The following is a 13711-nucleotide window of genomic DNA, read 5'->3' on the forward strand; positions in this document are numbered from 1 at the left end:
GTAACATCAACTTTGTACTATAATTGAAGTGTTTTTTTTTCAATATAACAGTTATAGGGTTTCCTATTCACTTTAATTAATACTCAATAAATAATAAAGGCAATCGTGGCATATAAATGACCTTCATACTTTGTATTTGATTTTACATATCAAAGTCAAAATGGTACTTTTAATTATAAAAAAATATATATTGTCACAATATTACAAGCAGAAATTTTTAGTTTTTATCTAGAAATATTTTATAACACTTTATTTTTAAAATACTTGAATGACTCTTCCGAAAAAAAATTAAAAGATTTTGCTAGACGAAAGCGGAAGTGCGCATCTTGTTTTATATCGGCTGCCGGCTGGTAAGCTGGTCGCCATATTGGTGGCGAATAAAATAATTTGTTTTCGTTTGTGATAATCGTCGGGAGCGACGAAAGGGAGTATATTATACTCCCTTTTTGTGTCTAAAGCTATTATCAGTGTTATTACCGTTAGGCTAGCTATAATAATTATTGAGAAGTTTAAATTTTTCTTTGTTTTGTATTAAAAACATGGCTTTTTAAAATGTCGGCCCTGAACGTAATTTACTCGTCTCCTTGCGGAGTTTCCCGCTCGTTTGTTTTTGTGGATGTTGGAAGAATCCAGAATGGACAAGAAATCTATAAATCGCTCTTTACAACAGTCGAGACCCGTTGCCATCGACTCTAAAAAAGGCACAGGTGAGTCCTAAAAGGTCAACATCATTAGTCATTCCTTTTCCATTAGTATTACGACCTACGAGACCAACTTTTATTCTAATACGTAAATAAATATTGTGTAACTAATTATGTAAAACATTAATTTCATTAACCTAAAACATAAAGTCATACGAAACTGTCAAATAAACAGCAGATTTTACAGTACCTACTGGTAACCTACCAACATCTAACTGTACCTATTAAACTAAAATACAGGAGAAGTATTTAACCCAGCGTTTGTTGCAACCGAGTAAAAAATACCACGGAGGTAATAAAAGAAATTGCACTTTTTTTCTATGTAATCTTGTGACTTGTGAAATCCTATTTTAAATACCTTTCTGCATAGAAACAATAAAGATTACCCATGTGTCTGCCAGTTAGCACCACACACTCTGACTGTGTAGCCTTTTGTGTAATTTTTTGGTGTATTTTAATGGCCTTCAGTAATTTATATTTTTATTGAACTTCTGAAAGTGGTAGGTATCAGTAAAAAACAAAACGTATGTATGTTATTGTCAAAGCCAATAAAGAATATTTAGAAGCTCTAATTAGCCTAGGAAAAACAAATTAAAAAGATTTGGACAAAGTTTTGTGATTCCTCTTGAACATTTGCAGATTGTATGTTACAAGGTCATAAAAATGAAAGTCATATAACAGTGTCTTGTGAAATAGACAAAAGAATATGCAATAGTGATATATGATACATATTTCTGTCCGAAATGTGAAATAAATTAATAAAAATTTAGTTGACACATTTTTTTCAAGTTGTGATTTTTAAGTGTAATTTACGGTATTCATTGAAATCATCTATACTAATATTATAAAGAGGTAAAGTTTGTAAGTTTGTAACATTTTTTAAATGGGGTAATCTTCGGAACTACTGGTCCGATTTTAAAAATTCTTTTACCAGTAGAATGCTACATTATCGGGGAGTGCTATAGGCTATTTTATATTGGTATCATATATATTAGCCAAGTTATCACAGTTTTTGTCATACAGGTCGGACTGAAAATCCTCTAAAAACAGACTTATTCGCATGCGCTGCCTTAACTATTGTGTAAAATTGAAATTAATGTATGGAGACTTTATGTATCTTTAAAAGTTCTACAAAAAAGTCCACGACACCATATATCTATCTTCTATATATTAGCAGATATAGTACCTTTTGTGATTTAAAAATTATTAATTTTATATACTTAGGTTTACTTCATTATTTATACTACTAAACTTTAATCCTTATTAAAATAAATTATTTAATAATCACAAGGATATTATGGAGATAAGATTTGCCTTTTACAGTATGTTAATTACTTAAATAGTTTCGGAGATAATACAAAATTTCTAAAAGACGCAGAAATTCCGCTATATGACGCCCGGCGCTTTCATTTACGTAGTTCCCGTTCCTGTGTGAATATGGGGATCAAACATAGCCTATGACACTCGCAAATAACGTAGCTTTCTATTGGTAAAACAATTTTCCAAATCGGTCCAGTAGATCCAGAGATTCCTACAACCACACGAACTTTACCTCTTTATATTATTATTAGCATAGAAGTCTCTATTTCCCTTGGTCATACCACCACTCTCGAAGGACTGAGTATGGGGGTAGGGTGTAGGTAAGGTAGGTGTAGGGTAGGGGTAAGTTAGAGGTAAGGGTTGGGTAGGGTAGGGGTAGGGGTAGGGTAGGGGTAGTAGTAAAGTTGACATAGAAATTTACGCGGACGAAGTCGCGGGCGTCCGCTAGTCATCTATAAATATGTGGTAATTTTTACTTGGTTGCGTCTGTTTGTTTATATTTGCCTAGCAAGGAACACTGGGTTAATCATAATTTTATATTTTATTTTATTACCAGAATCATCTTATAAACCTTGGCCACGAAATAGTAAGAAACGTGAAGGAACAGCTAATGTATCAAAAAATGATCTATCACGGAAGAATGTCCCATCACAGAGAGGCAGAGGTCAAATGGATAAGCGCCCGCAGCCCCGTGGTACCACCAATTTCTCAGTGGGTGGAACGCAGAACACCGGGTAAGTGTATTTTATATAAAACTAGCAGATGCCTGTGACTTCATCTGTGTGGAATTAAATTTTTCACAACTACTGCAGGAACTGTGGATTTTAGTGGGATGAATAGTAGCCTATGTGTTAATCCAGAGTAAAATCTACTTTCATTCCAAATTTCTGCCAAATTGCTTCAGTAGCCGCAGCGCAAAGGAGGAACAAACATATACACTTACACACACATAAAACATACTTATACACAAACTTTTGCCTTTATAACATTAGTGTGATTTTACTAATAGCACACCCAATTTGAAATGTGATATTAGACTTAACTTAATAGATGCTGCATTATTGATTCATGATTGTAATTAATAATAAAGGGTAAATTTGTAGGAGTAATATCTGATCTACTAACCCTATTTTGAAAATTCTTTTACCAATAGAATACTACATCTTCACTCAGTAACAAATGCTGAATTTAGTCTGTGTATCCCCATAGAAACTGTAACTACATAATATGTAAGATAAACAACTTTTATAAATTGAAAATAATTCAAGTCATGGAAGGAAACCCACCATGGTTCACTATGTAATAAAACTTTGCTCAACACACCCTGAATACCACAGACTGTTTGAACTATATGGTCATGAATAAATATTTTGTTCCTAAGTCCAAGGACTATTTTCTATCTAAGAGATAGACATATGTATTTTGCCATTTAACCTACAGGATAGAAGAGGATGAAGAGCCTGAAATAGGCTCAGTGTTTATGCCTGGCAGCAAAAAGCAGAACTTGAATCATTTGCTGAACTTCATGTACCCCTCACGTGGGGGGCCAGACTGGAGGGGTCCTGTGCCACGGCGACAAGGCCAGCAGAGGGTCTCTTACAGACATGAACATGATCTTTACCTTCGCGCCTAGTAAGTTGCTTAGGAAGATAATAAAACTTTATTCCAAATTCAAAATATGCACTCGCAACACATTTGTTTATACTCTTTGGACTATTTGGATTGCAGATTGATATACAGGGAAAAAAAACATTTCAATATAGTGCAAAAATTTTGTAGAATATTTTATGTTGTTGTTTAAACATTGTAACTCTTATCCAGTAGGCAATGGTGTGCATAAGGTTTTGACCAGGGTAGGCACTATTCATGAAAAAAAAAACACACTGCATAGCCCACTGCCAGTGGGCTATGCAGCTAATCTATATGGTCTTAGACATGAGTCCAGTACACCAGTACAGTAGTTACCTAAACTTGGGAAGTTAGTTTTGATCAATATCATCTACTTTTGTAGTACTATTTTATAAGAAATTATGTTTGAATTAACTCAACAGTGTGTTTCCAATTTGTCTGCTATCTCACCATCTTTCATAATTTTACAGAGATTAAGCTCGTACTGTTGTTGTTCTCATGAAATAATCTTATAAATCCAACAGAAACCATGGATTTTTCAAGATAAAAAGTAGCCATGTTCTGGTCTAATACCCAATATATCTTTATACTAAAATTCATCAATTGGCTCAGCTGTTTAGCTTTGAAAAGGTAACAGACAACAGAATTATAATATTAAGTATGGTTTACTTTATATTCCAGCTGTCAGTTTGTGGTCAAGGAAGATGGAGAATACAAGGTGAACTTGATGGATCCTGATTTGCCTCTAAAGTGGGAGCAAATTGAGGAAATTGTAAGTTTTACCTGATAGTAACTAGATACTTAAGTAGTTTTATATTCACCTTTATCTATAGCTAAATTAATAAACATTGTTTTGGTTTCATGTAATTCATTTAATCTTCTGTACAGTACTTAGGCCCCTGTCTAAAACACTCTAAGTAATCTGTCATGCCAATCACTGTTGAATGTGATTACACAAAATTTTCAGTAATATAGATAAAGCATGATTGAACTGAGCCATAGCCCAGTGGATATGACCTCTGCCTCTGATTCCGGAGGGTGTGGGTTCGAATCCGGTCGGGGCATGCACCTCCAACTTTTCAGTTGTGTGCATTTTAATAAATTAAATATCACGTGTCTCAATCGGTGAAGGAAAACATCATGAGGAAACCTGCATACCAGAGAATTATCTTAATTCTCTGCGTGTGTGAAGTCTGCCAATCCGCATTGGGCCAGCGTGGTGGACTATTGGCCTAACCCCTCTCATTCTGAGAGGAGACTCGAGCTCAGCAGTGAGCCGAATATGGGTTGATGACGTATGATTAAACTGTTTGCAGCTTATACACACCATTACTGCCGTACCAGCCATATCAATGATACGGGGCCCCCATACTTACAGTTACAGCCATACTTTAAGGTGAAAGAATTAGTAAATCGAAAACTAAAGAGATTTTTCGGAATTTGCCTCTGGTCAAGGTCTGGTTAGGCCACTGAACTAATTTTGATACAAAGGCACACTACATCACTGATTCTGATAGCTCAGTTTAAATAAAATCTTATTATTTTGATCTCTAATTTGTCAGATACAAGGTAGTCTTATTCAAAAAAATCTTGACATTCTTCAATACAGTAAGTTATCTATAATCCAAAAAATTTGAAAGTCTGACACTGCCCTGCAAAATAGCTGCTGTTTGTTGGATTATCTAGAATCCACTGAATTACTAGCAAATGTCTGATTTATATCCATGAAAAGTTTCTTGTATTACATGTGCAACTATAAGTAGAAACCAATAATGATAAACAAGTTAAAAATAATTGTCTTATCAATACTTTAATTTTAAGAAATTGTTATCTTAAATGTCAATAATACAGTGTGTTTTAAAAATACCGTCCGATCCAAAATGTGCGTGTAAGCATTATAATATTATAAACAGAAAAAATATTTAAAAAAATATTATTCAATAATTAAGCATTTTTATCGTAATAATAAAGTTTCTAATTTTAAACATAAATTGTCCCAAAACTTGGAAAATTTAAAAAGTGACAACACTGTACTATCAATTATGGTACGTAATCTAGATTATTACCTACACACCTGTGGCACAAAAGTCGGCAAAATAGAAAGCCTTTTGACAATACCGCGCCGCATAACGTAAAGGGTAGGTAGTAGGTACCAAAATTCTATGAGTTTTTGTGTTCATGTACTTCAAGTTCTTCAATAATATAAACAAAAATAACTAATTTTATTCATCTGTATTGAATAAAAGCTTGTTAGCATATTGTTTACATGACACACTCTACTTGTATTTTATATTGTTTGATCAACAAGTAACATCTAAACAAATATAAGTGTGGTAGACACACTCTTTCTTTACTGTTTTAATGAAATTTATTTGGTTAAAGTTATATTATTTAGTATTCAAGTAGTTTATTATTTATCAAAAAACCTATTGCTTTGCTTTAAAAATTTTACAAGTTAGCCTTTGACTACAATCTCACCTAATGGTAAGTGATGGTGTAATCTACCACCACTAGCCAGACCTGGATCAATTAAGAAAACCTCAATCAGGCCAGCCAAGGATCAAAACCAGGACGGCTGTCTGTTATGCAATTCCAGAAAATATGGCTATTTCAACATGTATATACTATACTAAAGCCTATACTAAACTAAACTATACTAAAGCCAAACTCGCTTTGCAAAGTTTATCAACAAACAAATTAAAAAAGAGGGTATAAATTGCTAGTAATTGTATACCTACCATCAATATAAATCGCTAGATGGGCCCCTCCATACTAAAGAACGCACAATTTTATGTCATTACCCAAATACTTGCACGCACATCTTATCTTAGTAGCGCATGCTGTGAGTGGACTTAAAAAAATATTTACTGTTTTTTTTTTAAATTTTAATCCCTTTAATAATTATGCCTTTGTGTTCATTTTGGAAGTGCAGAAGCACAAGCCACAAACTTAATAAAGAGAAATGTGTTACGAGTCTTCTTCTTCTTCTTCTCCTTCTTCTCCTTCTTTCCTGGGCCTTTTCCGCACTTGGCCATTTGTGGTTGGCCGTTGTACGTTGGTCCCTTTGGTGCTGGTCCCCGCCGGAGTTACTCCAGCCAGCCGAGCTCGCTCCAGAAGCTTAGCAGGCCGCCCAGGTCGCCGAACGCCTCATGGAGTGTTGCTGGGGATCCAATGTGTGCTGCGCGTTGTTCAGATACACCTCTGCATCTAAGCATAATATGTATCGGGGTTTCCTCTTCCTCCATGCATGCTCTGCACAGAGGACTGTCGGTTATACAGCCATTGTTACGCGTTAGCCACAGTGTTACGAGTCATGACGTACTCAATGTGCGAAACCAATGATAATTCCGCAATGCTTTGAGGCCCATCGATGATACCTATTAGCAATTTATACCCTCATTTTTAATTTGTATACCTAATAATGGTATGAGATCCGGCATATATATCTTCGTCTTCTATTTATTAGTGGGATACTAATATTTCAGGTGGTGAGAAGTACGGGACGTTCGGAATGCCCCATCTGCCTGGGTGCTCCGGTAGCGGGTCGCGTGGGTGTGTGCGGCCACGTGTATTGCTGGGCCTGCATCCTGCACTACACAGCGGCTCATGAGAAGCAACCTCCTCCGTGCCCAGTTTGTGCTACGTCCTTGCATGTGGCCGATATGAAGCCTACTCGAATGGTGCAGTGGGAATCGCCTCCTGATGAGGTGATTATTATCTGAAAAGAGGAAATTATTATTAAATTTACTCCCAGGTTTAAAAAAGCATAATAAAAAACCACAATCTCAAAAAAGTATGATTTTTTTGTGGCTTTTTTTTTATTCTTTTAAAAGTTAGCCTTTGTCTACAATCTCACCTGATGGTAAGTGGTGATGCATTCTAAGAAGGAAGCGGGCTAACTTGTTGGGAGCTAGATGAAAATCCACATCACTTTCGGTTTATACGTGACATCGTACTGGAACGCTAAATCTCTTGGCGGTGTGTTTTTGCCGGTAGGGTGGTAACTAGCGACGGTCGATGCCTGCCAGCCAGACTTCGACCAATTAAAAAAAAAACCCAATCGAATGAACTGAGATGAATCGTTTTGTGCATCTTAGGACTACTGCGCAAGCATTCAATACATTCCACCTTGGAGCACATATTATAACGGCCTTTGAAGGATGCGCGGTGGATTTCCAAAACGGCGGTCCTGGGTTCGAACCCCAGCTGGGCAGATTGAGATTTTCTTAATTGGTCTAGGTCTGGCTGGTGGGAGGCTTCGTCCGTGGCTAGTTACCACCCTACCGGCAAAGACGTACCGCCAAGCGATTTAGCGTTCCGGTACGATGCCGTGTAGAAACCGAAAGGGGTGTGGATTTTCATCCTCCTCCTAACAAGTTAGCTCGCTTCCATCTTAGACTGCATCATCACAACTTGTAAAGAATTTAAAAAAAAAATTCTGATCAAGAGCCTATTGCATATTTATACTGTTTGTATGATGTTTCTATGTTTCTGATAATTATTATTATTAAGCTATGCGACTCTTTTTATTATTGAAAAATTTTTCTACAACAGCTTTGCTCATAGTCTGCCGACTGATTGCATGAGATAAACAGAACAAAAAAAAAAGCTATGCGACACGGACGTTTTTGCTATAGGTGACAATGCGGCTAGTGCGACGTTTGCGCGGATCAACCATAGTGGAGGTGGCGCCTCCTCGCGGGCAGCTGACGGACACAGAGCAGAGTCACATCCTGCCCCTGGACCACCTGCAGGGGGCACCTTTCGCTAAACTGTTCTCAGCTACTAAGCAACAGGTCAGCTATAAAGTAACCTTTCATCCAGAGGTTTCCAAACTTTTTTTGTCATAGACTTTAACTGGTTCCGGTGGACCCTCTGCAATATTTCTATTCAAAACTCTACAAAAAATGTAATTATTTTCACCGAAATAAAGAAACTATTGTTGCGGCCACCACAAAGTAACAGTTTTCAAAAGATAAAATAGTGAGTAGACGACAAAAAGTAAAGTTATTTCAGCCAATTTTAACTTTTGATAGCTACTAGTACTCACAGCACAAGAAAGCAATCAATTTACAAATTATTTTATTTACAAAACACGGTATTTGGTATGAAACTTGATAAATTTTTGTGGACCCCTGCTTACGAATTGTGAACCCCATTTTTATGTTGTGTCAACGTAGACCCCCACCAAGTCCATGTAGGGAGTAATCTCAGGTTCTACTGAACCGATTATGAAACGTTTTATTTGTTTCTTGGTTGACAGCTTTACACCTGTAAAAAGAGAAAAACGTCAACCAATAGCGGCGGAATCAAAAACATCGTCTTTTCTCGCTGGGAAGATAATTTTAGCATAGCATAAATTTTGAAGTTTTAATTTGTTTTTGTATTTTTGTAGGTGATGGACATCTTAGAGAGAGACAGGAAACAAATTGAAACACAAATATTGGCAGAGATTGACACCACTGAACTGGTGTATTTGGAACAAGCATTGGAAATGCTAAAAGTGAAAGAAAACAACATGAATATTCAAAATGAAGAACCAACTAATATGAATACAGACATAGTTGATGAGGCACCCACAGTTTTTGAAAAGCAAAATGTCACCAGTGATGTAAAACTTGATTGGTTTGACGTCACAGAGGAGGGAGCCACTTGTTTGGAAGTAGCAGATAAGATGACAACGTTGGAAATACAATCACATTTGAATCCCAATGCGCAAGAGTTTGAATATGACATTAATGACAATTTGAATCGTCCCGAAGAGTTTCCTCTTGAAGATGATGATGAGATAGCTGAAGAAGCTGTTTATGCAGATATTGACAAACAGAACCAGGCGAAATACTTTTACTTCTACCAAGGTACTGATATAATTTAGAGTGGAGGAAGGCAATGCCTGAACTTAGACCTCCTTAATCTGGTCCTCCTGGTGAACATGTCCTTTGTGAGAGGAGGATGAAAGAATTTTTCAAATCATACCTGTAGTTCCTTAGATTAGCGCATTCAATCAAACAAACAAACTCTTCAGCTTTATAATCTAATATATAAATATATAAAATTCTCGTGTCACAGTTTTCGTTGTCATACTCCTCCGAAACGGCTTGACCGATTTTGATGAAATTTTTTGTGCTTATACTCCTAAGGTAGAGGTGGTTGAAAGTTTACATCGAGTTTCAAGCGGACGAAGTTGCGGGCGTCCGCTAGTATTAGTATAGATTTAAAAGATGCGGCAAATATTCTTTTTTTTTTTTAATCTATAACCCTCTTTGCAGCTGAAGACGGCCAGCAAGTTTTCCTCAACAGCCTGAACGTGCGCGTCCTCAACGCTTCGTGGGGCGCTTTGGCTTCGGCTCCGGAGGTCATCCGCGGTCGTGTTCTGCACCGCGAGACATTCTCACTTACTGAGCAGGTAATAGCTGTGGAAAACTGTCCAAGTGTGTGTCGGACCACGCGCAGTGTAGGGTTCCGTAGATTTTTGATAGCCTCCATGGAGCAATGGTAAGGGCAGTGGACTTACAAGACGGAGGACTTACAAGACCAATTGCGGTTTTCTTAATTGGTCCAGGTCTGGCTGGTGGGAGGCTTTGACCGTGGCTAGTTACCACCCTACCGACAAAGACGTACCGCCAAGCGATTTAGCATTCCGGAACGACGTCGTGTAGAAAACGAAAGGGGTGTGGATTTCTTCGTCCTCCTAACAAGTTAGCCCGATTCCATCTTAGATTGCATCATCACTTACCATAAGGTGAGATTGTAGTCAAGGGCTAACTTGTAAAAGAATAAAAAAAAAGATTAAATTAGCACTTTACACCTTTAATGAATGTAGAAAAAAAAACGATTACGATACCTCACACTATGGTATAGACGCATCTATCTCCTATTCTATTATCTCCTCCTAAAAGTGGATCCACAATCAGCATACAATAACGCATAAGCATATTTTTGGGATAAAAAAGCACTTGATATAACAGTTACTTTGAAATTACTAACAACCACTTCAATTTTATTTGTAAGTATTGATTTATGCATTTATTTTCTGTTCCAGACAAGAAAGCACATGCCATTTACTGCTCACCTTCCCCTTCACTGCTCCTTTGACATTGTGGAGCTTGATTTAAAGACACCATTTGTAACTGATGCAGCACTTGGAAACTTTGCGGGTATGTTTTTTTTATACTCTACAAGTTAGCCCTTGACTACAATCTCACGTGATGTTAAGTGTTAATAACTCTAGGGTTATATTCTTTAACAAAAATTAATTCAAACTGTTGAAGGAACACATGTTCTAAAATGAATATTTTCAGAGTAAATAATATTTCTTTTGTAAATAGGTCTTAAAATGTGTCCCTTATATTATGTATCCTTATAATAATGACGTATTTATATTTTAAAATGCAATATTGTCTCTTTGTTACCTAAAGGCGTGTGTTACATGGATATTTAAATTACTTTGTATGAAAACATATTTTTATTTGTTTTTGTAGTTAAAAAAAATATTAGTTATGCAGTTTGGTCCTTGTAGGTGGTCTCGTTAAGACCTTGAAGTTATGGTAAATACTCCCGAGCACCCTGTATAATATATATATGGATAAATATATATGTTTTTAATTTTTTGTCTGTCCCCTCTGTCACCATAATACGGAGAAATGTATTAGGTTATATGGGTTTAAAGTTTACACTGAGTGTCCACTAGTTTTAATAAAAGCATATTTATCAATTCACAGCGGAACTAGAGCGCCGCGCACGCATGCGCGCCAAACAGGAGCGCGACGAGCGCCGTCGCGAGCGAGCGTACCGCCGCGCTATGGAGGGTCCCCCCAAACCGGACTTTTCCTCCCAACTGCTGTTTCCCCCCGCTCCACCTACTTACGGTAGTCCCCCGCTCACCGAAGTGTCCATACCTGCGTGTGAGCTAACACCGTCTACTAGCTCGAGTTCGTCGTCGCAGCAACCTGCTAGTCCATCGACGAGTGTGATTTCGCCCACTGGATTATCCTTTGCTAAGGTAACATTCTTCTTTTTTTTTTTAAATCTTCAGAGTTAGCACGGAACTGCATGGCATTACATCGTGCCTAACTGCCTCTAGATTCTTTCTTTTTCCCTTCCTGTTCTCTTTCTTCCCTTCTTATCGTTATTTTGCGGAGCATTTTTGCGTATTTCTGCCACTCGCCTTCGCTGAACAGCATATGCGCAATCAGGGCACCGGAGTCTACGTACTCTATGGTAACATACATAAATCTTCTTCTACAACTACCCGCTAGCTTACAATTTTCAGTCGGCCGACTATCGAACAACTAAATTGTAAACATTTTCAATTTAGTTGGACAACTTGTACATACTCGTAAGGAAATGCATCGCGTTTGGATCGTGCCGCGATGCAACAACCAGCTTATGACTAAAGGCCCCGTATGGTTTCGAAACTAGTCGGGCATACTCCGACCTAATATCACGTGAGTTTTAGCCGTGTTTCATAATCAATTAATATTTATAGATGGCGGGCGCAAGCGGCATGTGGCGTGTGCGCAAATCAACGGCGCCTCCGCCACCACCTCCACCCGATGAGGACGAGGGCTCAGAACCGAGGGCTGCACTATTGAGCGACGCTATAGAGGCTGCATTATTAGCTAGCAGCCCCACAGCCAAAGGCTCCGGCAAAAAGAACAAAAAATCCAAACAAAAAGTCCTATTTGCAACGGGGATGCACCGTGCCTCATAAAATATTCAACAAACTCACTGTTACCATCCACAGACAAATATAATCAAGATTTATTTATATTGTGTTATATAAAGTTATATATAATGATGGGTGCATTTTCGTGTGCGAGAATTGTTATTTTGTCAATCAAGTGTTTTCTGATAGTTGCTAACTTGTCAAATATTGCATTATGACCTGATGGTTTCCTCTTGGTCTTGTATAAACTTACTTACTGTTCCCACTTGTTGAAAGCCAACTTGATACAGTTATTTTAAAGCTGAAGATAATAATTTATTTGTCTGCAGCTTGGTGTCTGTTGGACACGCAATACATTCTTAGCACTACTGCCAACAAGTTGGAATGTAAAGTGATATTAGACAGTCAAATGGTGTATTGAAACAACTTACCTGTCCGAAAAGTTACACAGTACATCAGCAAATCCAATAAAGCTGATTGTCTTAGTACATGAATAATGTAAAATGCAGTGTATGTGGATAACAAAGTAGGCGTTACTTTTAGTCTGGCAAGTTCGTTAATAACACTCCCATGATATGCGGGCGACAGGGGGAAGACTGCGCGGGTGTGAATCGTGCTTGTGGGAAGTGACGTGTATCAGTCGTGGGTTTTTCATTCATCGCTACACGCCCCCCCGTCCCGCGCGGAATATCGAGAGTTATAAACGAAGTTGACAAGCTATAGTAATTGTTTGTTTATGCTTTTTAACCGACTGGTGGTATGTATGTTGTTTTGTCTCTACGAGTCTACCCATCGGATGTAAAACTATTAATGCTGCGTTTTTTAAGTATAATGATTTTCTATTTATTCAGAGATTGTGTTATGTATGCTATAATATATTATATTTTATTAAAAAAAATATGAACAAAGTGCCCTCTGTACTTTAACTGTTCATTTCACTGCAATATGGTAAAAAGCGAACAACATTTCAAATTGTAAATGTAATTTTTGCTGTGTTTAGGTTATAGCTTATCATGGTTCTTGTGGTTCTTAGTTATTTTTTTAATGTTATTTTTTTGCTCTACAAAAAACTGTAGAAACTACTATGTCTATAAAAGTAAAAAATAAATGTATCGAAATATTAAAAATATTTTGCTTGTTGAAAAGACGGTTGATTATAATAGTAGTTTTGTTTGCGCCCAAAAATTATTTAATGGGTTATTAATAAACTTCTATGTGAATTATGTGGTCTTTTATTTTCACTTGCTTTATAAATAGGTAATTTATGTATTTTGCAGTAGCCAAAACGGCTTTTCCTCTGCAAAGTTCAATTCAATGTGTACACCACGGAACAGGAAACGCTAAACCTAACAGCGCAAGTGTAGAGTGAGCTCTACAGTGTACACTTCGCGCC

At 37.1% G+C, this 13711-nt stretch overlaps 1 protein-coding gene across 1 annotated transcript; it reads left to right on the forward strand.

Moving 5' to 3' along the window:
• The first annotated feature begins 329 nt into the window (after nt 1–329).
• LOC112046980 (RING finger protein 10) lies at nt 330–13541 on the forward strand. The gene is made up of 11 exons (XM_024083864.2): nt 330–707; nt 2578–2755; nt 3462–3653; nt 4332–4422; nt 7136–7357; nt 8288–8446; nt 9046–9508; nt 9920–10056; nt 10693–10807; nt 11372–11652; nt 12139–13541. The coding sequence occupies exons 1-11, from the start codon at nt 617–619 to the stop codon at nt 12361–12363; spliced, it is 2154 nt and encodes a 717-aa protein (XP_023939632.2). The 5' UTR covers nt 330–616; the 3' UTR covers nt 12364–13541.
• Nucleotides 13542–13711: the final 170 nt, after the last annotated feature.

The sequence above is a fragment of the Bicyclus anynana genome, chromosome 5, assembly GCF_947172395.1.
Source record: "Bicyclus anynana chromosome 5, ilBicAnyn1.1, whole genome shotgun sequence".
Classification (NCBI taxonomy): Eukaryota; Metazoa; Arthropoda; class Insecta; order Lepidoptera; family Nymphalidae; genus Bicyclus; species Bicyclus anynana.